This window comes from Chiloscyllium plagiosum, unplaced genomic scaffold (assembly GCF_037043375.1).
Source record: "Chiloscyllium plagiosum isolate Xiang-an unplaced genomic scaffold, Cpla_swu_hap1 HiC_scaffold_3, whole genome shotgun sequence".
NCBI classification, from domain to species: Eukaryota; Metazoa; Chordata; class Chondrichthyes; order Orectolobiformes; family Hemiscylliidae; genus Chiloscyllium; species Chiloscyllium plagiosum.
Window position 1 is genome coordinate 3,952,203 of NW_028270141.1, and position 25,371 is coordinate 3,977,573.

At 43.3% G+C, this 25,371-nt stretch overlaps 1 protein-coding gene across 3 annotated transcripts in view; it reads left to right on the forward strand.

The window, feature by feature from the left end:
- Window positions 1-491: 491 nt before the first annotated feature.
- drc1 (dynein regulatory complex subunit 1 homolog (Chlamydomonas)) overlaps window positions 492-25,371 on the forward strand; it is an 81,093-nt gene continuing 56,213 nt past the window's right edge. For all 3 annotated transcript variants that reach the window (XM_087977148.1, XM_087977162.1, XM_087977155.1), the window contains exons 1-7: window positions 492-692; window positions 5,599-5,686; window positions 13,069-13,181; window positions 14,860-15,043; window positions 16,395-16,532; window positions 20,342-20,428; window positions 21,785-21,907. In XM_087977148.1, the coding sequence (XP_087833274.1) occupies window positions 571-692; window positions 5,599-5,686; window positions 13,069-13,181; window positions 14,860-15,043; window positions 16,395-16,532; window positions 20,342-20,428; window positions 21,785-21,907 (855 nt within the window). In that variant the 5' untranslated portion in view covers window positions 492-570. The remainder of the gene's footprint in view (window positions 693-5,598; window positions 5,687-13,068; window positions 13,182-14,859; window positions 15,044-16,394; window positions 16,533-20,341; window positions 20,429-21,784; window positions 21,908-25,371) is intronic.

Sequence of the window (25,371 nt, forward strand, 5' to 3'; positions counted from 1 at the left end):
CTGTGTACTCTACTCCCTTCCCAGTCTTTTTTTGAAGTTCTACACTTTTTGCTTTACAATTTACACTAATTCCAAAATGAGTAAATCATATGAGGAAAAGCAAGAGTCTCCCTGCTAACTAATCAATTAACAGTTCAGCTTTCATACTGCTCAGCCCATTCTTGCATTAATTAATATTGCAAATATCCCTTTCATTCCATGAATTAAGTTAGTATCATAGCATAGTCTTGTAATCAATCTGGAATGTTCTTTGGTAGTTGAGGTAATGTACATTACCCTCACTAACCCTTGTCAAAGGACATCAAGTTTCATTATTGGTCCCTCACATGAATAATTCACCTACATTTGTCGGGTTATTAATTTAGTCCCAATTATATTACAATAATTTATAGATGTTAAAGTTACCCGCCCCCAGCGACGAACAACGTGGTGACGTCACGGTCACCTAGCGACCACCGTCTCCTAGCGACGGGGAACAACCGCCTCTCGGGCCCAGGGGAACGAGCCGCTACCGGTCCCGGTCCGGTCCTTACCGCCTCTCTCGGGCCCAGGGGGATCACCAGCCTCATCATGTCGGACACACTCATCATCCAGCCTGACGAGAAGTCCATCACCGTCAACTCCGATGTCGCCGAGGAGAGAATCGCCGCCCGCCGCATCCGGATCGCCGAGCGGCAGGAGGAGAAGCGACGGTGGGAGCGGCGGATGGAGTTATCATCAGACCGGCCGGGGGGGTGGGAGGACGGAAGCGAAGAGAAGGGGGGTGGGGGTGAGGAGGGGAGGGGGGTGGGGGTGAGGAGGGGAGGGGGGTGGGGGTGAGGAGAGGGGGGTGGTGGGGGTGAGGAGAGGGGGGGGTGGGGGTGAGGAGAGAGGGGGGGGGGTGAGGAGAGAGGGGAGGGGGGTGGGGATGAGGGAGCTGAGGAGAGGGGGGTGGGGTGGGGATAGAGGTGTGGAGGGGGAGGATTTTGGGGGATGGAGGTGAGGATGGGGGGATGGAAAGGGGGGTGGGTGGGGCGGGGATGGAGGTGAGGAGAGGGGGGTTTGGGGGGATGGAGGTGAGGGGGGGGCGGAGGTGAGGAGAGGGGGGAGGGGGGGGTGGCGGGATGGAGGTGAGGGGGGGTGGGGATGAGGAGAGGGGGGGATGGAGGTGAGGGGGGGGCGGAGGTGAGGAGAGCGGGGGTGGGGGTGAGGAGAGTGGGGAGGGGGGGTGGCGGGATGGAGGTGAGGGGGGGTGGGGATGAGGAGAGGGGGGGATGGAGGTGAGGGGGGGCGGAGATGAGGAGAGGGGGGTGGGGGTGAGGAGAGTGGGGAGGGGGGTGGCGGGATGGAGGTGAGGGGGGGTGGGGATGAGGAGAGGGGGGGATGGAGGTGAGGGCGGGTGGAGGTGAGGAGAGGGGGGGTGGGGGTGGGGGTGAGGAGAGAGGGAGGGTGGGGGTGAGGAGAGGGGGGAGGAGGGGTGGCGGGATGGAGGTGAGGGGGGGTGGGGATGAGGAGAAGGGGGATGGAGGTGAGGGGGGGTGGAGGTGAGGAGAGGGGGGTGGGGGTGAGGAGAGGGGGGTGGGGAGAGAGGGGGGGTGGGGGTGAGGAGAGGGGTGGAGGTGAGGAGAGGGGGGATGGAGGTGAGGAGAGGGGGGATGGAGGTGAGGAGAGGGAGGGTGGGGGTGAGGAGAGGGGGGATGGAGGTGAGGAGAGGGGGGGATGGAGGTGAGGAGAGAGGGGATGGAGGTGAGGAGGGGGGATGGAGGTGAGGAGAGGGGGTGTGGGGGTGAGGAGAGAGGGGGGTGGGGTTGAGAGGGGGTGGGGGTGAGGAGAGGAGGGAGGGGGGCTGGGGATGAGAGGGGGGGATGGAGGTGAGGAGAGGGGGGGGTGGGGATGAGGAGAGGGGGGGATGGAGGTGAGGACGGGGGGTGGAGGTGAGGAGAGGGGGGGTGGGGAGGGGGGTGGGGGTGAGGAGAGGGGGGGGATGGAGGTGAGGAGTGGGGTGGGGGTGAGGAGAGGGGGGGATAGAGGTGAGGAGAAGGGTGTGTGGGGGGTGGAGAGGGGGGGATGGAGGTGAGGAGGGGGTGGGGGGGATGGAGAGGGGGGGTGGGGGGATGGAGGTGAGGAGAGGGGGTGGGGAGGATGGAGAGGGGGGTGTGGGGGATGGAGGGGGGATTTTGGGGGATGGAGGTGAGGAGGGGGGGGATTTGGGGGGGATGGAGGTGAGGAGAGGGGGCTGGGGGGATGGAGAGGGGGTTTGGGGGATGGGTATAGAGAAGGGGGTGGGGATGATGGAGCTGAGGAGAGGGGGGGTGGGGTGGGGATAGAGGTGTGGAGGGGGAGGATTTTGGGGGATGGAGGTGAGGATGGGGGGATGGAAAGGGGGGTGGGTGGATGGAGGGGGGGGTGGGGCGGGGATGAAGGTGAGGAGAGGGGGGTTTGGGGGGGATGGAGGTGAGGAGAGGGGGTGGCTGCTGTTGGGGATGGAGGGGAGGTGAGGACAGGGCAGGTGGATGGGGTGGGGTGGATGGAGGTGAGGAGTGGGGTGGGGGGAGATGAGTGGGGGTGGAGATGTGAAGGAGAGGAGAGGAGAGGGGAGTGGATGGGGTTGGGGGATGGAGGGGTGGGGGGTGGAATGGAGGCGAGGAGGAGCGTGGATGTGGGTGGGTGGTCTAGGGGTGAAGCAAGGGGCCAGGAGAGGTGTAGGGGATAGGTGTAGGGGAGAGGTGGGAGGAGAGCAGAATTTTGGGGGTGATGGAGGTGGAGGTGGGAGGAGATTTGGCAGAGAGAGAGAGAAGGAATATTGCCTGGGAGAGGCTGTCCAAGAGAACAGGGAGTTGTGGTCTGGACTACCTTGGGGGAGATAGGGGAATGTGGTCCGTTATGGTGGATATGGTCTTGCATTTATAAGCTGAAAGTGCTAATGAATAGTAAATAATAACATGTATTAAAGATTTACATTTGGATGTATTTAATATTGTCACTAGTAGGTAGAATGAACAGTGGATTCATGTTTAAATGTGGTGGGGTTGAGTTTTCACTTTAGGCGCAATCATGAAATTGCAACCAGAACATGCTCAGAATTGTATTGGCCTGTTGTTCAAGCATCTGCTAAAATTTGTTTGTGTAATTGCAAACAAAATTTTGCGTGAACCAGTTGTAATTAAACAATTGGACAATTCAACAAATTTATAAGAGGACTCCAGGGAATCAAGTTACAATTGTTATTGAATAAAGTTGTTACAGTCCTAGTGGAGCATAGGGCTGGTCTCTCATTTGAGTGAGATGAATGGTGGTGGTTTAACATGAGGGTCACCATGCCACAGGTGAGGGGAGAGATTAAGCAGGAGAGACCTTCATGGTAACCTCTGCCAATGCAGGAATTGAACCCACTGTTGGCATTACTCTGCATTGCAAATCAATCATCCAGTAGCCCCCTGACTCATGAATTACGACTGGGAGAAAGGGAAGACTGCAGATGCTGAAGATCAGAGTCAAAAAGTGTGGTGCTGGAAAAACATAGCCAGTCAGACAGCATCTGAGGAGCAGGACAATTAACATTTTGAGCATAAGCTCTTCATCAGGAAGGTGGGGGGCCCAAGGGGTTGAGAGATAAATGGGAAGGGGTGGGGCTGGGGGGAAGGTAGCTGGGAATGCGATAGGTAGATGAAGGTGGGGGGGTGATGGTGATAGGTCGGAGTGGAGGTGGCATGGATAGGTAGAAAGGAAGATGGACAGGTAGGACAGTTCAAGAGGGCGGTGCTGAGTTGGAGGGTTGGATCTGCAATAAGGTGGGGAGATGAGGAAACTGGTGAAATCGATATTGATCCTGTGTGGTTGGAGAGTCCCAAGGCAAAAATGGCAGAGGATGATGCGTTCTTCCTCCAGGTGCGGGTGGCTGGAATTTGGTGGTGGCATCCTTGCAAGTCCTTGGTGGAGTGGGAGGGGGAGTTGAAGTGTTTGGCCTCAGAGCAGTGCGATTGTTTAGTGCTTGTGTCCCAGAGATGTTCTCTGAAACGTTCTGCATGTTGGCGTCCTGTCTCCTCAATTTAGAGGAGACCACATCAAGAGCAACGGACACAGTAGGTGACGTATGTGGAAGTACTGGTAAATCTCTGTTGGATGTGGAAAGATCCTTTGGGACTTTGGATGGAGGTGAGGGGGGGAGATCCTCACCTTCCACCCCACCAACGTCCGGATACAACGCATCATCCTCTGCCATTTTTGCCACCTACAATCGGATCCCACCACCAGAGATATATTTCCGTTCCCACCCCTATCTGCGTTCCACAGAGACCATTGCCTCCGTCAGGAAATGATGCCTGACAAATTTCTGAGAATTTTTTAAGGAGATGACAAGCAGGAAAGATAAAGGGGAACCAGTGGATGTAATTTATTTGAATTTCCAAAACGGGTTCAACAAAGTACCACACATAAAACAACTTACCAAGATAAGAGTCAAGAGGTCTGGCAGCAGTGGGGAGAAAGCAGAGTGAACTTGGATACTAGCTTTTTGTGATTCATGCATGAATCGTTCTGTGCTGCACCTTTCCACAGTCTTTCTTCATTTAATATTCAGCCTTGTCTGTTCTTCCTGTGATTATGCATAAAATCACATCCAAGTTCATTGTGTAATAATAAAGCAAATGAACTTCTGGTTTTATTTCAAGGGGCATAGAATATAAAAATAGCGAAGTTTTGCTAAAGCTGCACAAAGCACTAATCAGACCGCGCCGAGAATGCTATGAACAGTTTTAGCTTCCTTATCAAAGGAAAGATGCATTGGCATTGGACAGTGTCTATAGAAGGTTCACTAGGTGATTCTGGATATGGAGGGATTTTCTTATGAGTCAAGTTTAAGTGAACTGGGCTTATATGCTTTGACATTCAGAAGGTTGAAAGGCAACCTTATTGAAATATATAAGATTCTTAGGGACCTTAGGGTAGATGTGGTGAGATACTTTCCACTTGTGGGAGAGTGAGCAGTTGGCCATTTAAGATAGAGATGAGAAAGGATTTCCTTTTTGAGGGTAGTGAATTTGTGAGATTACTTAGCACAGTGTAAAGGCTGGATTGTCAAGAATATTCAAGGCTGAGATGGACGGATTTTTAATTAGTAAGGCAGTCTAAAGTTGTGGAGAAAAGGAAGGAAAATAGCTTTGAAAATTATAAGATCAGCTGTGATCTCATTGTAAGGTGGAGAAGCCAATGACCTATTCTTCTGCTTCTTATGGTCTTGTGTGATTCCTTGTCACAAATAATTTCTGACCTCTTTGTCTCCATCCTTGGTGTAGTGTTGGGAAGGGGAAAGCAGATATTAGAGTAGATCCCCAACAGTGTGGAAACCGCCCTTTGGCCGAATCAGTCCACATCGACCCTCTGAAGAGTAACCCACCCAATCCCATTTCCCTCTGACTAATGCACCTAACACTATGGGCAATTTAGCATGGCCAATTCACCTGACCTGCACATCTTTGCTGACCACTGAGCCACTGTGCCACCCTTATTGCTGCACAGTGATTCAAAAAAGTTACTGGTGATTTCCTCATCTATGATTTTTGTTTGTCATATTTAAAAGATTCACATAACAAATGAAGTATGTGTCAAATCATTTTGCAGGGAAGCAATGGAGAGAATTTATGGTATTGAGGAAGAGGAAAAAGAGGATTTAAGTAAAAGCTGCAAGCAGATTGTGGACTCGCATCAGGTCAGTTCTTTAATATTAACGTACACCTGTCCATATTCACTCTCCTTTACTTTTCTTTAGCTTGATAGTGCACATGCATTACTCAGTCATTGCACATTGAATCTGCTTTGACTGACCATTTTGGTGTTGGAAAAGTAAAAGAAGATGTATTCTGTGATATGATGAATTGCAATATTCCCCCAGTGACACCGATTTGTGGTATTGCGATGTTTCTGATGATGCCTTACTTTTTTCGATAATTTTGCTTGAACTAATGAACTAGCAGTTTTTCACTCACTCTATCCTAAACATGCTTAATGTTGGGAAAATTCCACTATATCTGTTAACATAGGATGGGCAGTATGGTGATTCAGTAGGGCAGCATGGTGGCTCAGTGGTTAGCACTGCTGCCTCACAGCTCCTGGGACCCGGATGCAATTCCAACCTCAGGTGAATGTCTGTGTGGAATTTGCATGTTCTCCTTTTGTCTGTGTGGGTTTCTACTAGGTGCTCTGGTTTCCTCCCACAGTCCAAAGATGTGCACGTTAGTTGGATTGGCCATGATAAATTGCCCATAGTGTTCAGGGATATGTAGGTTAAAGTGCATTAGCCACAGGAAATGCAGAATTATAGGGTAGGGAGATTGGTCTGAGTGGAATAGTCTTCAGAGGATTGGTCTGGCCTGGGTCTGAATGGCCTGTTTTCACGTTGTGGGGATTATGTGACTGACTGGTCTCAGCAGAGCAGTTGCAGTAAGAGTTCATGGTGACATTGCATGACTGCTGAAACAACCAATTGTGCCTTTGTTACCTCAGCTTTGAATATTCCAGTACACTTTCAGCTAGCCTCCCAACATACTTCCCATAAACTGGAACTCATCCAAAACTTTGCTCCCTGTATTCAAACTTACACCTAGTCCCCTTCACCCATTATCCCTTCTGATTTAAAATTTAAATCCCTGATTTCAAATAGCAACATGATATTGCCCCTTGCTATCTCTCTTACTTCCTTCAACTTTACAATTTTTGTGAAATTGCTGCTCTGCACATTCCAGTTTTACTTCTTCCACTATTATCAGTCATGCTTTTGGCTGCTTGGACTCCCAGCTCTGGAGTTCCCTTCCTAAATCTCTATACCTTGCTCTCCTTTAAGAGTCTCTTTAAAGCTCACATCTTTCAACAAGGATTTTTTCACATCTCCTAATATCTCCTTATATGGCTTGGTGTCAAAGTTTATTTAATAATACGAAGCACTTTGGGACTTTTTTAACATTGAAGGCACCATATAAATGTTGGAGTGGAGATTCATTGATGGCTGTTGTTTTTGCAGGTCTGCCTTTGTAACTGACAATGTGGTCTGAGAAATGAATTGACTCTTTCAAGAATTTACATTTTTTATTAAGTGTCAGGCTGCTTCTTTAAGCAGTTTAAAACCATTTTAATACTTACTGCCCAACTCTAGTTGCCCTTGAGCTGCCTTTTTGAACTGCTGCTAGGGAGGAAGTTCCATGTCAATGCTATCTGTACCCTCCGAAGTTTATACACCTCAGTCAGATCCCTTCTTAGCCCTCTCTGCTCAAATTCCAGCTTATCCAGTCCTCCTTCATAGTTGAATTGCTCCAGCCCAAGCAACATCCAAGTGAATATCTTTGGCACCTGCTCTACTGCAATCACATCCTAAACTGTGGCACATCAGAACTGTGTACTGTACTCCAGCTGTGACTGAACTAACATTATATACAGCTCCAAAGTAACCTCCGAACCCTTGTATTCAGTGCCTTGACCAATGAAGATAAGTATCCTATATGCTATTTTTACTACCTTGCCTGCCTGCTTTGCTGTCTTCAAGGATCTATGGACATACACCAAGTTCTGTCTCTTCTGTAATTCATTCGGTCATATCATTCATCATGTACTCTCTTGCCTTGTTAGTCACTTTCAAAATGCATCACTTCAGAATATTTATGATTAAACTCTATTTGCTACTCGTCAATTCATCTGACCAGCCCATCTATAATGTCATACAGTCTAAGGCTTTTGATCTCACTATTTACCACATGGCCAATTTTTGTACCAAATGTGAACTTACTGGTCATACCTTCTACATTCTACTGTAGATCACTAATGTATACAACCATCAGCAAGGGACCTAGTAGGATGCTACTGGACACAGGTTTCCGAGGACAGAAACACCTATTGACCATGACCCTCTGTTTCCTGTCACTAAGCCAATTTCGGATCCTGTTTGCCAAATTGCCCTGGATTCCACAAGTCTTTTTTTGCCATGCCAGACCTTGTCAAAAGCCTTACTGAAGTCCAAATAGGTCACATCAACTGCACTGTTCTCACTTACAATTCTGGCCAACTTGAAAAATTCAACTAAGTTTTTTAGACAATATCTTCCCCATAAAAAGCATTCTGAAGACCCTTGCCTTGTTTAATCCATGCATCTCCAAGTGAAGATTGTCCCTCAGAAGTTTTTCCAACAGTTTCCTGACCATGTTATACTCACTGACCTGTAGTTTCCTGGTTTATCCATACCTCACTTCTTGAATAGTTTTATCACATCAGCTGTCCTCCTGTCCTCTGGTATCTCACCTGTGATTAGAGAGATTAAAAATAATGTCAGAGCCCTTGCACTCTCAACCCTTGCCTCTTACAGCAGCTTGGGGGTTTATCCACTCTCCAACCTGCAAAATCCGGTTCCTGCATGAATGCTGAAAGAATCGAATCCTTCCATCATGTGTCAGATACAGACCACCAGTCAACAACTCACAAGCCAGAGACACAGCCAGACAGAATGGATTCAGGATGATCCAGGTAATGATTACAGATGCACACAAGAGACTACACAAATATAAACAAGAAATTGCGTGCCAAAAATTGTTAATTTCAAAAACCACCAATCAGGAATGGACCCGGACCATAGAACAGGCCATCACCATGGGACAGAACAGGACCACACACCACAAGAAAACGGCATGAAAAGAAAAAATGGCCAATCTAACACACAACAGAGAGGACACCACAACACAGGTTAGAAACCTCTCCCACAGACAGCTCACAGACACAGAAGGAACAATACCAGCCAAGGGACTCAACTATAACCACAGGGACGCCAAGACAGCAGACTTCCTCGCAGCACTGGAATGCACACTCAGAAACAATGGACTGACAGAAGAGACACAACAAACAGTGAGACAAAGTATCATACCCCTGAAAAAAAGGAAAAGACAAACACACAACCTCAACACCAAGGAGAGGGAAGCACTAAAAACACTAAGAAATTATAAGAACATAATCATACTACCAGCAGACAAAGGCAGAATGACGGTCATCCTGGACAAAGCAGAGTACATCCAGAAAGTGCAACAACTACTTGCAGATACCAACACCTACCAAAAGAGGGAGTTTGACCCCACCCCACAGCTCACCAATAGGATAAACAACACACTGAGGAACCTGCAAAAAAGCGGACAGATAACCAGGTTTGACCTACAGAGAATGAAACCTGAAAGCAACACCACCCCCAGATTCTATGGACTACCTAAAGTGCACAAACCAGACATCCCACTCAGACCCATAGTATCACTACCAGGGACACCATCACACAAACTGGCTAAAGAACTACAACAGAAACTGAAACACCTGATCAGCGGATCCAGATACTCTATACAGTCAACACAGGAATTCTTGGACATCATCAGAAATATACACATAAGACAAGGAAGAAACTATGGTCTGATTTGATGTAACGGCACTGTTCACCTCTATCGACAAAACCCTAGCCAGAGAAACAATAGCCAACCTGCAGGACATACAGAACAGACAACAAGATGGGGAACCTATCAACAAAGATTGCATACTCAAACTACTGGACCTGTGCCTCACAACACACTTCACATTCAACAACCAAATATATGAACAAATCAACGGCACACCCATGGGCTCACCCATCTCTTGGCTCATAGCAGAAGCTGTAATGCAAAGATTAGAACAAACAGTCTGACCGCAAATTCAATCCAAACTCTGGATCAGATATGTGGATGACACCTTTGCAATCATTAAAAACACAGAAATAGAAAACACACAACTGGATCATCAACTCCACACTCACAGGAATCCGATTCACTAGAGAGGAAGAAAAGGACAACCAACTCCCATTCCTAGACGTGATGGTACAGAGAACACCGAACGGAGAATTCACCACAAAGGTAGACAGGAAAGCCACTCACACAGACCAAGTCCTAAACTACAAAAACAACCACCCCAACACACACACACAAGAAGTTGCATCAAGACACTGTTCAAAAGGGCCACAACACACTGCAGTACACCAGAACTGCAAAAAGTAGAAGAACAACACCTCTACAATGTATTCGCCAAAAACAGATACCCCCGCAATTTCATCAACAGATGCCTAAGGGAAAGACAACGGAATGAGGACATGCCACAACCCAAAGGACTAGTCACGTTACCATACATCAAGAACATTTCTGAAATGACAGCCAGACTACTACGACGACTAGGACTCATAACAGCACACAAACCAGCAGTCACTCTCAGACAACAACTCACCAGGACAAAGGACCCAATACCCAGCATGAGCAAAACCAACGTGGTGTACAAAATCCCATGCAACAGGAAGACAGCTAACGATCCGTATCTATGAACACCAACTAGCTACGAAACAACACGACCAGCTATCCTTAGTAGCCACACACACAGATGACAAGCAACATGAGTTCGACTGGGACAACACTACTATTAAAAGGGCAAGCCAAACAGAGAACAGCCGGGGAATTCCTAGAGGCATGGCACTCATCCACAGATTCTATCAACAAACACATTGACCTGGACCCAATATACCAGCCAATTGCAGCGGACAGCTGGAACTGACAACCGGAAGCGGCAGAGACAAATCACTATAAATGCCGGAGGAAACAACACAGAAGCGCTTCACAGGAGGCTCCCAAGCACTGAGGATGTCACCTAGACAGGAGACGAAACGTCTGCAACACAAATTCCCTTGGTGAACAGAACTACAACAATGGGTTATACCTCTTCCCTGTCGTTGTTTTCTCTACCAACCTATTCTTTCTGTATGGTAAATTCACATGCAAAGTCCTCATTTGAAACATCAGCTATATCTTCCGTCTCCATGCACAGATTCCTACTTTGGTCCCCAGTTGGCTGTACATTTTCTCTGATTATTCTCTTGCCCCTAATATGCTTATTTGCTCTCCTTATTTACTTTCTAAGTAACCTCCTGAACTTTTCATACCCCCTCTCTGGAATGTGCTGTTTTGAGTCCTTGGAATCTCCCATAAGCTTAATTTTCTTTCTGTATCCAATCCTTTACATTCTTTGATATCCAGGGTTAGAATCATAGAATCATATAGCATGGAAACACACCATTTGGTCCAACATAATCCCACACTAAACTAGTCGCATTTGCCTGCACTTGGCCCATATTCTATCAAATATTTCTTATTCATGTACTTATCTAAATATCTGCTAAATGTTGTAACTGTTCCTTCATCCACTGCTTCCTCTGGAAATTCATTCCACACACGAACCACGCTCTGCATGAAAAAAATTGCCCCTCATGTCTTTTAAATCTTACTCCTCTCACCTTAAAAGTATGCCCCCAAGTCTTGAAATCTTCCACCCTAGGGAAAAGGCACCTGCCATTCACCTTATCTGTCTCCCTCATTATTTTATAAACCTCTATAAGGGCACCCGTCAATCTCCTGTGCTCCAGTGAGAAAAGTTCCAGCCTATCCTTTCTAACTCCAATCCTGCATTCCTGGCAAGCTCCTGGTAAATCTATTCTGGACCATAAGACATAGGAGCAGAAATTAGGCCATTCACTCCATCGAATCTGCTCCGCCATTCAATCATGGCTGATAAGTTTCTCAGCCCCATTCTCCTGCTTCCTCCCCATAGCCCCCGACCCCCTTGATACTCAAGAACCTATCTATTTCAGTCATAAATTTACTCAATGACCTGGCCTCCACACCCTTCTGTGGCACTGAATTCCATAGATTCACCCCTCTCTGGCTGAAGAAATTTCTTCTTATCTCCATTCTAAAGGGGCTTTCCTTTCCTCGAAGGCTATGCCCTCAGGTCCTAGTCTCTCCTACCAATGGAAACATCGTCCAACATCTACCCTGTCCAGGCCATTCAGTGTTCTGCATGTTTCATCCATCTAAACTCCATCAAGTATAAACCGAAAGTCCTCAAAAGTTCCTCATATGTTAAGCTTTTCATTCCTAGGACCATTCTCGTGAACCTCTGAACACGCTCTAGAGACAGTACATCCTTCCTGACAATACTCCAAATGTGATTTGACCAGAGCCTTATGGAGCCTCAGAAGTACATCCCTGCTTTTTTATTCTAATCCTGTCAAAATAAATGCCATCATTTTATTTGCCTTTCTAACTACTGACTCAACTTGCAAGTTTACCATGAGAGAATTCTGGACTAGAACTCCAAAGTTCTCAACATAAAGCCCAACTTCTACAATCAAAGATCTGAGTGAGGTTATGCAAACTTCAAAGAATTATGTACCTGAATTCCTAGGTCTCTCTGTGCTACAGCACTGCCCAAGGCCCTATTTTTAATTGTATAAGTGTTGTCTTTGTTTCACCAAAATGCAATACCTCGCATGTATCCACTTAAACTCCCTTTGCCACTCTTCAGCCCATTGACTCAATTGTTCAAGATCTCTTTGTAAAGTTAGATTACCTTCTGCATTATCCACCAATCTTGGTGTCATTCATAAACTTACTAACCGTGCTATCACTAGTACAGATCTGACTTCTCATCTTCTTAAACATTGAAAATTCAATTTTATGGGGTCCATTAATGCTGCTGCCAGTTGATTAATCCAACTTTGTATTGATTACTGAGCTATAAGTGTGCTCAACTATTTATTATATGCGAGTGAACTATTTGAAGTCTTCATGACTGAACGTATACTGCTGAAGCCATGGTTATTGTTCTCTTGTCTTTCAGTCATGTGATCTCTACCCTCATCATACTTATGCAGTCTAGCACATTGATCCTTATAAATCCTTAAACTACATAGCCCATGTAAGTCCATGGCCCAAACCGTTGCAAAGAAAATGGGAGGAAAGATGGATATACAAAATGCGAAAGTGCTGGAGAAACTCAGTAGATCTGGCGGGGCCTGGAGAGAGAATAACAGTTCATGTTTTGAGTCCAGTAATCTTTTTCAGTTCTATTTTTCTCTGTATAGATTTTGTTGGACCTGTTGAGTTTCTCCAATACTTTTTGTTTTTGTTTTAGACCTCAAGCATCTGCAGTTCTTTGTTTTATTTAAGATGGACAGTCAATTTAGACTCATAAGTGATTGGTAGTTTGTTTTAATTTTTAAAGAAATTGATTCAACTGCGAAGAGATGGGACATCATTGGTTACAAATGTGCAAATTGCAGAAAACTCAAGAGAGATACTGCGGAGAAGCACAGAAAGAGAAATGCAAAAGCATAGGTGAGTCAGTTATACTATTTTTATATTTTTCCATTTGCACCAATTCTATACTATTGTTTTAGAATGGTGGTGGGGATGGAAGCATTTCTACTCTTTAGTGACAGTTGGATAAAATTAGACAAGAAATCAAAATTAATTGATGTACTGTCATATTGAGCACATCAGTACCAGTACTGGTTCCTTGATGGTGTCCAGGAATAGGAACCCTGGATGGTTACAGATCCTTTCTTCCAGACCCACTTGCTTAAACAAACGTGTGTTAACTAACTTCACTCAGCTTTTACAGTTCTGCTCATCATTTGGTTTTCAATATCAATTAGAGTTACATTGTGTATTGTTGCTTATCTTTTAGGTAAAGATTTAGTTAGTCTAAAGATGCTTTTCAGTATTACTTTTACTGATCTTAATTTAAGTGAGAAAGTAATTGTACCAAGTATATTTCTCTGATAATCCAGGCCAGTTGTTAGGAAAAGAGAAAACTGCTTACATTTCATATTTGATTTATTCAGAGGACCTAAATACCATCTTCACATGCAGCAGCTTAATGAGCAAACTTGTGAATCAACATGGTCTCCCATATTTGTTGAATATTCTAGAAATGTAAAGGGATTTTTCTCATAATACTGGAAATGGGTCTGGGTGGGTTACTCTTCGGAGGGTCAGTGTGGATTTGTTGGGCTGAAAGGCCTGTTTCCACACTGTAGGGGAATCTGATCTAATCTAAAGATTAAGCTTTGTAGTAAGTACAGAATTAAGTTTCTGAAGATTAGAACTTACAATATTTCAATTTCCTTTCTCCAAAAGAAGTGCGTGAAATAAGCTCTACGTTTGATTTTATGATACAGTAGAGTTGTTTTAGCGTTTACAAAATCATAGTCCAAAAAATAGGGGGAGTGGGGGAAGTAAACTTCATTGCTTATTTTAAAAAGAATGAAAAATGTTAAATGACTATCTGCTTACAGGCAGGCATTGAGAATAGGGAGAGAAATTTGTGTTGAAACTCTCAATCTGTAACAGGAACATTCATAATCTGGCCTGATAGTGATTTGAATGGATGGAAATCTGAAACAAAAACAAAATTTTTGGAGAAACTCAGCACGTTTGGCAGCAACTGTGGCGAGACAGCAGATTTAATGTTTTCGGTCCATTGACCCTTCTTCAGAAATGATTGCAGCTAAGAAAGGTTTGGTATATATGCTGAAGTTGGTATTGGAGGAGGCGTAAGTGACAGATGGAGGTGGAATGCAGAGGGAGAAAAAAACAGTTGGACAGACAAAGGAAAACATGATGGACAACCTGGAAGAATCAGTAGCTGTTAATGGGGACCATTAGTAGCTGACAATGGTTTTGGTTGTGATGGCAGCCCACATGATGACCTGGCTTGGTGTGTGGGGTTTGGGGAAAGGATATGGAAGAAGCTGCACAGGCCCTAAAACTCAGTTTTGAGCCCTGAAAGATGCAGGGCTCTCAAGCAGAAAATGAGATGCTGTTCTTCCAGCTTGTGCTGAGCTTCACTGAAATGTTAACTCTGATTTCTTCCCACAGATATTGCTAGACCTGCTGAGTTTCTCCAGCAATTTCTCTTTTAGTTTAATACCGAAAAGAAGTATTTATATTTACATTGTTTGAGTTTTCAAAATCAACATTGGATTTTTAAAATTTGTTTTGGTTTATAAAGGACTGCAAAGCTGGAAAATGAAGCAACATTGAGTGAAGAAAAATTTGAGGTCATCACAAAGAAATGGCTAACGGCAAAAGCCCGTAAGATTCCACAGGATCTGCGTGACATTCTTATCAAGCAGCAACAGAGCTGTTCTGAGTTAATTGACGGGAAAACCAAGCTGATTAACACTTTGCAGAAGGTAACTGTCGCACATTAAGAATCTGTGGGAAAGTGAAATGTTGACTGGTTTAACGTTTTTGCATTTGTGGTTGCAGTTTTCAAATCTAGTAGTTAGCCTGAATTTTATCATTAACATCAGGAGTCTGATATTGGACAACAAATGGATCCTGAGCTTACACATGATGGCACTTGGAATGCTTTGCTGATCTAATGAAAAGGCATTCCAATACTTGCTTACTTAGAGATCTACCATCCAAATTGGTAGGTGCTGATACTGCCAGCTCAGTCAGCATGCTAATATCTTAGAAGGCCTAGTGGCATCTCTGGAGGAAAGTGGTCCCTTCCGAAATGTGCACGTGACTTTAATAGCTCTGACAGTAAGGATTAAAAGACATTTTTTAAAAAATCAGGAAGTTGAATAAGCCACCAGAGGGATCATAGGGTGACCTTCCCTGCTTGCAGCTCCTTCATTGGTCGTTCTAAGGCTAACTGTTCTGTCATACATGCTATCAAAACCTTTCTTGACTTGCACACATCATGAACTGTTACATCCTGAACTTTTCTCAACTCTGACAAAAGGTCAGCATGTCCTGTTTTTATTTTTCAGATTTTCAGTATCTTGATATTCTGCTTTTCAATTATGCTAATTGTCTGTATAACTGTTTAGAGTGACTGCATCTCAGCTGTTGGTAAATATTTTGGTGAAATTCTCTGGCAGTGGTTCTTCTTTGGGGAGCTGTGGTAATGCAGCTCCCTGCAATTTTACCAACCCCCTCATTTCAGCTCTCTTCTTGGGGGAGTCTGTAAAATTCTGTTGGTGAGTTAGAATACTGAATAAGGACTGAAGTCATGGAAATATTCCACAGCTCTGGTATCACCCATAGACAAAGAAAAACAGTGTTTTGTTTCAAGTCAATGAGATTTAAACACTATTAAGTGATAACACTGTTGCTTATCTTGAACCAAATTCAGATTTGTGTAATGAGTTTTGGGGAAATGAGCTTTGGACTGTAATGGAGCTGGAACCCACACTTCTATCAAAACATAAAACTTTTATTTTGTATGTGAAATCTTGAATAGGTTGAGATGCTATGATTTTAAAATGTAATTTTATTTTGACATTATTTTTCAATGGATCGTATGCCTAGCATAAGGAGATGTGCCTTCTTACATTTTCCCACAATTGTGGTCGTTACCTTCAACTATTAATAAGCAATTATCTCTTGCTAATGGAAAGAGATGCCTATGCATCTTTGCAGGCTATGTTTCACTACCATACCTTAACAGTTTCATAACTGTATCTTGGAAAACAAAGCAAGCTCTGTTAAAGAAACTTCAATTTCTATATGCATTACTTATTGTATTTGCAGGAATTAAAGTTAAGTGATGACCAGTATGTGAAAGACCTAAAGAAAGCAGCTGATGACATTGTTCTGTTGTTAGAAAGAATGGAAGAACAAATAAAGACCTTAACAAGATCCTATAGAGCGGAATTGATACAAATTGAGGTAAGGCCAGTTTTTATTTCTTTTTATGGTTTTGTACAAGGGAGATTGTGTCTCACGATTGAGTTTTTTTGAGGAAGTAACCAAGAAAATTGATGAGGGCAGAGTAGTAGACATTGTTTACTTGGACTTTCGTAAAGCTTTTGACAAGGCTCTGCATGGTAGACTATTAGTAAAGTTAGATCATGTGGGATTCAGGGTGAGCTTGCTGGTTTGATACAAAATTAGCTTACTGGCAGGAGACAGAATGATGGTAGAGGGTTGTTTTTCCGATTGGAGACCTGTGACCAGCTGTGTTCCACAGGGATCAGTGCTGGGTCCACTTTTGTCATTTGTGTGAATAATTTAGATGAGAACATAGAAAGCATGGTTAGTAAGATTATGGATGACACCAAAATTGGTGATATAGTGGACAGTGAAGAAGGTTATCTAAGATTACAAAGAGATCTTAATCAATTGGGTCAGTGGGCTGAAGAGTGGCAGATGGTGTTTAATTTGGATAAATGCGAGGTATTGCATTTTGGTAAAACAAACAAGGGCAAGATTTATACAATTAAAAGAAGGGCCTTGGGTTCTGTTGCAGAACAGAGAGATCTAGGGGTTCAGGTACATAATTCTTTGAAGTTTGCATCACATATAGATGGGCTGGTTAAGAAGATGTTTCGCATGCTTGCCTTCGTTGCTCAGATCTTTGAGTATGGGAGTCGGAAAGTTATTTGAGGTTTTGTAAGGTCTTCGTTGGTGAGGCCTGTTTTGGAATACTGTGTCCATTTCTAGTCACCCTTGTATAGGAAGGATATTGTTAAGCTGGAAGGGGTTCATAAGAGATTTACCAGGATCTTGCCAGGAATGGAGCATTTGAGTTAAAAGGAGAGGTTGGATAGGCTGGGGCTTTTTTCACTGGAATGCAGGTGGGTGAGGGGTGACCTTATAAGGGTTTATAAAATCATGAGGGAAATAGGTAAGGTGAAAGGCAGGTAGTCTTCCCTAGGGTGTGGGATTTCAAGATAGAGGACACATTTTTGAGGTATGAAGTGAAAGATTTAAAAAAGACATGGGGGGCAATCTTTTTACACAGTTGTCCATGTGTGGAATAAACTTCCAGAACAAGTGGAGGATGTGGGTACAGTTACAATGTTTAAAAGATATTTAGTTAAGTACTTGAAGAGCTCAAGGCAGCGATGCTCTCAAGGGGTATATAAAGTCCACGGGTTATTTAAGAAAGAAATTAGGAAAATGAAAAAACGACTGAGAAAAATAGTAATATTAAGGCCAATTCAAAGGTGTTTTAAGTTTGGGAGGAGATTTGTAGCTCGGGTGCTCGTTGTTGTGGTTCTGTTCGCTGAGCTGGGAGTTTGTGTTGCAGACGTTTCGTCTCCTGTCTAGGTGACATCCTCAGTGCTTGGGAGCCTCCTGTGAAGCGCTTCTGTGATGTTTCCTCTGGCATTTATATTGGTTTGTCTCTGCCGCTTCCGGTTGTCAGTTCCAGCTGTCCGCTGCAGTGGCCGGTATATTGGGTCCAGGTCGATGTGTTTATTGATTGAATCTGTGGATGAGTGCCATGCCTCTAGGAATTCCCTGGCTGTTCTCTGTTTGGCTTGTCCTATAATAGTAGTGTTGTCCCAGTCAAACTCATGTTGCTTGTCATCTGAGTGTGTGGCTACTAAGGATAGCTGGTCATGTCGTTTCGTGGCTAGTTGGTGTTCGTGGATGCGGACCGTTAGCTGTCTTTCTGTTTGTCCTGAGGAGGTTTCTGATTGAATTGCACAATGTTCTGAGGGGTATAGGTAAGGTAAATAGGGAGAAACCCTTCCCCTTACTTGGTGTGTTGGCTGAAGAGTGTGTGTGAGAGATACACTAACTAAGGAATATAGTTCTAAGGGAAGGAACAGGAGGTTTAGAGGAAATTTGAGGAAAAGTGTTTTCTCCCAGTGGATCGTGGGTATCTGGACCTCATTGCCTGAAAGGGTGGGAGAGGCACTAACCCTTAAGATCTTTGTAAAGTATTTAAATGAACATTTGAACTACCACTGCATATCAGACTACGGGCCAAATGCTGGAAAGTGGGATAAGAATAAATGGATGCTTGATGACTGGTGTGGTCACGATGATCTGAAGACTCTCTTTCCATATTACTAATATTTTTCTGACTTTACTGTTTTTCCTGACAGATGAAAGATCAATCCCTTGACTATCCATGGGTCCCTTTGACTGTTCATTACTGTCAAACATCTCAAGCTGTCTGGCCATCTGCCTGCACTTAGACACAAGGCAAGGCAGAAATGCTGTGAACATCCAAGTAAATGCAAAGTGAATGAATGCTAAGAAAACACGTTAGGAGGCCTGCGATGTACTCTGTTCCTATGCATAAGATGGTTGCTTGGCTGTATGCACTAAGTGGTCTGGCAGCAGTATTGCAATGTCAGGTGTAGTGAGCTGCAAAGTGCAGTATTGAAGTGCTACACACTATTAAGTGGGTCCCAATTGTGCCCTGTGGATGCGGTGAGGCTGATGCTTTACTGATGTCAATTTCCATAGATGGGAAATGCAGGCAGTCCCTGTCTGTGGAGCATGCACTGAGAAGTTTGGGAATGATGACCAACATAAGGGGTACCTGTAAATGATGCTGATGGGTTCCAGTGTCACTCATACTTTCATATTGAGAATTCTTACTGTCAAGTTTCTGACCATTACCTAAGAAAATAAGATTCTTGCCTTGTCGTTGAAACCTTGGGTGAAAAATCAGGTACTTATCTCAATGTTGAGAATCTCATTTTTTTCATTCTTGCTGTATTTTATCAATTGACATGCTATTACCCACATTGTTTGTGGGCTGGGAAGATTTGCCTAAGTTATCTAATATATAATCTGTAGCAGGTAAAGCTGAGTAACAGAACTGGAATCTGTAAGCATGTGTGGATCAGTTGGCTGCTCTTAACTGGACAGCAGATGAAAAACCACAATTTGCTTTATCATTGAGCTCAGGAGAGTTTTTGAAAAATGCAATGGAAATTTCGTTCCCAATCATGATTGAGTGATTCTTGCATGCAAGGGTGTACATTGCCTGAGTTTAGGACTGCTAGTGTGTTGGATACATTTTAAAACTCAGTAAAACTCACGCAATCGAAAACAGGATAGTCAGGTGAGGTACTGAAGGGCATCTGATAGAGTCATACAGCATGGAAACAGACTCTTCGGTCCAATTAGGCCATGCCAGTTATGTTCCCAAACTGAACTAGTCCCACCTGCCTTGGCCTGTAGCCTGATATGCTGTGGTATTTCAAATGTTGGTTTAAATATTTCACAAAAATCTTGAGCATTCCTGCCGCATTTGGCCATGTCCCTCCTATACATTGTTTTGTGCCATAGCTTTAGTTCTCTTCCTTTTCATTCAATATTGATAGGGTTTCCATTCGATTTCAAATGAGTGACCCTTCCCCAGAACTCAATCTGAAATGTTAAGGCTGATTTCTTTGCATAGGTGCTACCACTCATGCTGAACTTTTCCAGCAATTTGTTTTTGTTTCTGATTTACAGAATCCACAGTTCTTTTGGTTTTTATTTTCCATTCAATTTGTTTACAGTTTATAAATTTTTTTTAAGTAGCAGCATAAGAGTCTGTCTGTAGTCTTTTGTTTGCACCATTGAAGTAAAGCTTTTGCTGTTTTTGATTGTTTGTTTATTGAGGAAGTTCCAATGATCAACGAATGATGACAGCACCATGGTGATTGGTCATAAAAATTTTAATTTTCATTTAAGATCCATTTGGATACTACATTATTTGTATATTTGTTATTTTCTGTGTTTAACAGAAAGCATTTCAGTTGGAACGTCATGAGCTAATCAAAAGTAATCTTGTAATGTGGGAAAAGAAAATGCAGATGCGAAGAGACAAAGAGGTACATAAATATCATTTCCAAAAGTGTTGCATGTTTTAAAATATGTTCAGGAAAACAAGTGATCAAAACATCTTAACTTATTGAAAAATGCAAGCTTGAATAGTGCACTATTTTCAAACTTAAATGTAAATTATTTGCATTATTTGTACCTCTATGGACTGTCTGTCCTTTTAAGTTAAATACTCGAGGCTGTTGTCCTTGTTCATCTGATGTGGTATTTAAAAACCTATGTATGCATTTTGTTTCCTCTGTGACAGTTTGTTATGAAGTGTCTAGCTCAAACTACAAGCTTTATTTTCTGATTGGATTATTTAAAAAAAAATGCTTGTGGAACCAGGTAACTAGACCCAAGTCATTATTAAGAATGACAAAATAGTGGAGGAAAAACTACCAAGAGACTAACTTAAACTTTAAGTACTGCAATTGCCTGAAAGTTTTAAAAGACTGGCTGATGGTGGAAGCAGTTATTATTTTTGCTGAGTTGTCTGGTTGATGATGATGTTTGGAATTGCACATTGCACTGGCGTGTAAATCTTCAAATATGTGATTCATGATCAAATGTAGGCAAAGAATACACAGATGCATAAGTAACTGACTAACAAACTAATTTTAAAAAGATAATTCTGTATATTTATCTAAATAATTTTGAAGCTTCTCTACTACTGAACAGTGCGCAATTAATTTTCTTTTTGCACAGTTAATGGAAGAACATGGAAATGTTCTCCTACATATTCCTTTACATCATTTCACAACAAATTAATAACTTTGAGGTGCAGAAATAGACAGAAAGGACAGCCTCTGTGCTTCTCAAAAATATGATAATATTAAAATTTCTATTTGTTTGACTGATTTATATCTATTCTACATCTTAAAACTTTCAAAATTTCTGACATTTCACTGCAGAATTGGCACTATTTAAGTATGGTGTTTAAATATTATTTTAAATTATATTTCATCGAGTCTTTGTTTCCTGTTTTGAGTACATTATCAGAATATAAGTATCGTATCTGAAATATTACCATACATATAATTGTGTGTATTTACACTCAAACACACAATGGTACTAAGGGTATGCTGGCCAACTAAAATTTGTGTGGCCATAGTAACTGAACCAGCAATCGCTAATATATTCATTGTTCTTTGTTTGCAGTTGTAACTTAAGGTAGTGCACTTCAGTGTTAGTTCCCTCATAAGGGCCATCTCGTTTGATGCTGAAATAAACTGCAATTAGGAATTGTGGGAAGTATCTTTGAGTCCACTTGTTGGTCCTCTAAATAAAAGGAGGATAGACCAAGAGTATGCATATTTTCAGAATTAGTTGTTAACAGAAAACACTAATTATTTCCTACTTTTTAGATTGAGTTTCTGATGGCTCGAATGAACAAAGTGGAGCAGTATGAGAATCAACTTCAGCAGTTGCGAGTTCAAGATGCAGAGGAATATAACATGATAAAAATTAAGTTGGAGACTGACGTAGAGGTATTCTTACAGAAGTATTACATTCTGTTAACAAACTGCAATCTCCTTTGTGAACTTTCCAACTTCATGACTCTGGTAATTAGAAGCCTAAAAGGGCATGGAATGAGAAAAGGCTAAACAATCCTGCTGCTTTCACAAACCGTCGACTGAATTTCTAGGTTCTGCAGGGCTTTAGAGAGATGAGCAAGAGTGTGGGGGATAAAGAAGAGGGCAATGAAGAGGGAGGAAGAAGGAGCGGGATGAGGGCGACACAGAGAAAGCAGAAGTGGGTGGGAAGGCCTCATGCCAGAAGTAGAATAGAGGGGTGGGGCAAAAGAGGGAGGGGCTTATGTGGAAAGGAAGAGGGGATGTGGGCGGTGGAGAGGGGTTTGCAGGATTGAGGAAGGAAAGAAGAATAAGAGAGGAAATGCAGAGAAGGGAGAGGGAGGTATGGAGGCCAGGTCAAAGGGGGAAGATGGCAATGTAGGGAAATCTGTGAAAAGAGAAGGAATTGTGGAAGAAAGGGGCAGAGGAGAGAGAGGGAGTTGTGGGGTGAAAGGGCAGAGGAGTGGGATGTGGGTTGAGGAAGGACGCAGAGTAAAGGGAGTAAATGAGAGAGAGAGGAATGTGACATGAAGGGGGATTGGGAGGGATGTGCGGTGAAGGAGATTCCAGAGTAAAGGGGCAGAGGAGAAAAAGGGGATGCAGGGTGAAGGGACAGAGGAGAGAGTGGGTATAGAGTCTGAATGTACAGAGGAAAGTGTTACGGCATGAGGTAAACATCTCCTAATTTAAACCAGCAAAATAGAAATGATTTAACCTGTGCTGTAATCTGTTAAAATTCGAGAGGCAAAGAACTATCCCAAAGGACAATATTTAAAGTAAAAGTTAACAACTTTTTTAAAGTCTAACAATACAATTCCTTTCTCTAACTTATCTTTTACTTTCCCTTGTATAATACTGGTCCAATAAAACCCCCTGATTACGGTTCACCAAAAAATTCAAATTTCAAAACCAGCCAGCTGGTGAATCTTCTGTTTGTATCTTCCTCAGTCGTCTTTTCTTCTTCTGAGAGTTTCTGTTTCACAGGCCATTGATAGATATGGGTACCTTTAAGAGAGCTATTCTGCAGCAGTCTTCATATGTTGGTGGCTTAGCAGTTCTCTGGAAACAGTCCAATTTTTTTCTGGTCTTATACCCCAAAGCAGCGGATATTTCATTAGTTTTAATATTGTCAAAATACCAGATTCAAACTTGTTTGGAGTTTAGTATCTTGGAACATAATTTAAACTGGCAGAATTTGAATTTGTTTTTGTCTCATAGCTACCCAGGTACTGCTAGCTGCTGGACTAAATGTTACATTGTAAGTTCTCCAGCATTCTCTGTGCTTGCAGTCCGTCAAGTACAGTACACCTCTATGCCTTCATAACAAAAAAGAGAGCAATGTGGAGGAAAGGGGCAGAGAAGGGGATGTAGTGGTAAGGGATAGAAAAGGCAGATCAGAGTAAGGGGCATTGATGGATACATGAGAGAGAAGGGGCATGTGGATTAGATGGGGTGGAGTTAGGGCATACGGAATGTATAAATGAGTGGTTGTAGGATGGATGTCAAGTTGGAGGGAGAGCAGAAATGCAGTGTGTGGTGTAGCAGTGAGAGTGGAGGTATATGGTGGTCCAGGAGAGAGAGAAAAAAAGAATGGGTGGGAGGGGGCATTTGGGAGAGAATTAAGGTATTTGTTGTAGAAGTGCATAGGAGGGATTTGGGGTTGTGGGTTGAAGGAGAGGAATGGAGAACTGAATGAGATTCAATTATGGCCTCAGCTGAGGGAGTCATAGAGATGTACAGCATGGAAACAGACACTTTGGTCCAACTCGTCCATGCTGACCAGATATCCCAACCCAATCTAGTCCCACCGACCAGCACCCGGCTCATATTCCTCCAAACTCTTCTTATTCATATACCCATCCAGATGCCTTTTAAATGTTGCAATTGTACTAGCCTCCACCACTTCTTCTGGCAGCCCATTCCACACATGCATCACACTCTGCGTGAAAAAGTTGGCCTTTAGGTTTCTTTTATATTTTTTCCATCTCACCCTAAACTATGCCCTCTAGTTCTGGACTCCCCCACCCCAGGAAAAGACCTTGTCTATCTACCCTATCATGTCCCTCATGATTTTATAAGTCTCTATAAGGTCACCCCTCAGTTTCTGACGCTCCAGGGTAAACAGTCCTGTAGCTCAAATCCTCCAAACGTGGCAACATCCTTATAAACCTTTTCTGAACCCTTTCAAGTTTCACAACATCCTTCTGATTGGAAGGAGACCAGAATTGGACGCAATACTCCAAAAGTGGCCTAACCAATGTCCTGTACAGCTGCAACATGATCTCTCAGCTGCTGTACTCAATACTCTGGCCAATGAGTAAATGAGTGTGGGTCAGAGGGAACCTATGAGTAAATGAGTGTGGGGCAAAGGGAGAGGGAGGAGTAGGATCAGAGGAACGAGTAGCGAATAGTATATGTGTATGCCTGCGTGCGCGATTGGCAGACTTCTTTCACTGATAAGTATGTAAGTTAGCTTGCTGAGCTTGAAGGCTTGTTTTCAGATGTTCGTCACCATACCAGGTAACATCATCAGTGAGAGTCTCTGGTGAAGTGCTGGTGGTATGTCCCGCCTCTCTATTTATAGGTCTTGGTTTCTTAAGGTGAGTGATGTCATTTTCAGTTTTTTTTCAAGGGAAGGTAAATAGGATCCAAATTGATGTTTTATTGATGGCGTTCTGATTAGATTGCCATGCCTCTAAGAATTCTCGTGCGTGTCTTTGTTTCGCCTGTCCAAGAATGTGTGTGTTGTCCCAGTCAAAGTGGTGTCCTTCTTTGTCTGTATGTATAGAAACTACTGATAGTAGGTTGTGTCTTTTCATGGCCAGTTGGTGTTCATGTATCCTGGTGACAGGTTTCCTGCTAGTTTGTCCGATGTAGTGTTTTTTACAGTTCTTGCGTGGTATCTTGTAAATGATGTTCATCATTCACATTATCACTGCTAGGAAAATCAGGACCAGAGACAGCAGACAGCACCAACTTCTTCAGCAAAGAAAACATCCTCAGGCTAGTGGACCTGTGCCTCACCACCCACTTCACATTCAGTAACAAAATCAACAAACAAGTCAAAGGGACACCTATGGGATCACCAATAGTGGAAGCAGTAATGCAGAGACTTCCCATCTATCCAACCCAAACTTTGGGTTCGCTATGTACATGACACCTTTGTCATCACAAAATGGAACAAATTAGAGGAAACATACAACACCATGAACAATATCCTGACCGGCATAAAATTCACAAAAGAGGAAAAGACTGCCAAAAGACCATTCCTCAATGTGACAGTTGAACGTACAGTTAACGGAGAGCTTCAAACCAGCGTCCATAGAAAAACAACACAAATGGACCGAATACTTAACTTCAGAAGCAATCATACCAACACC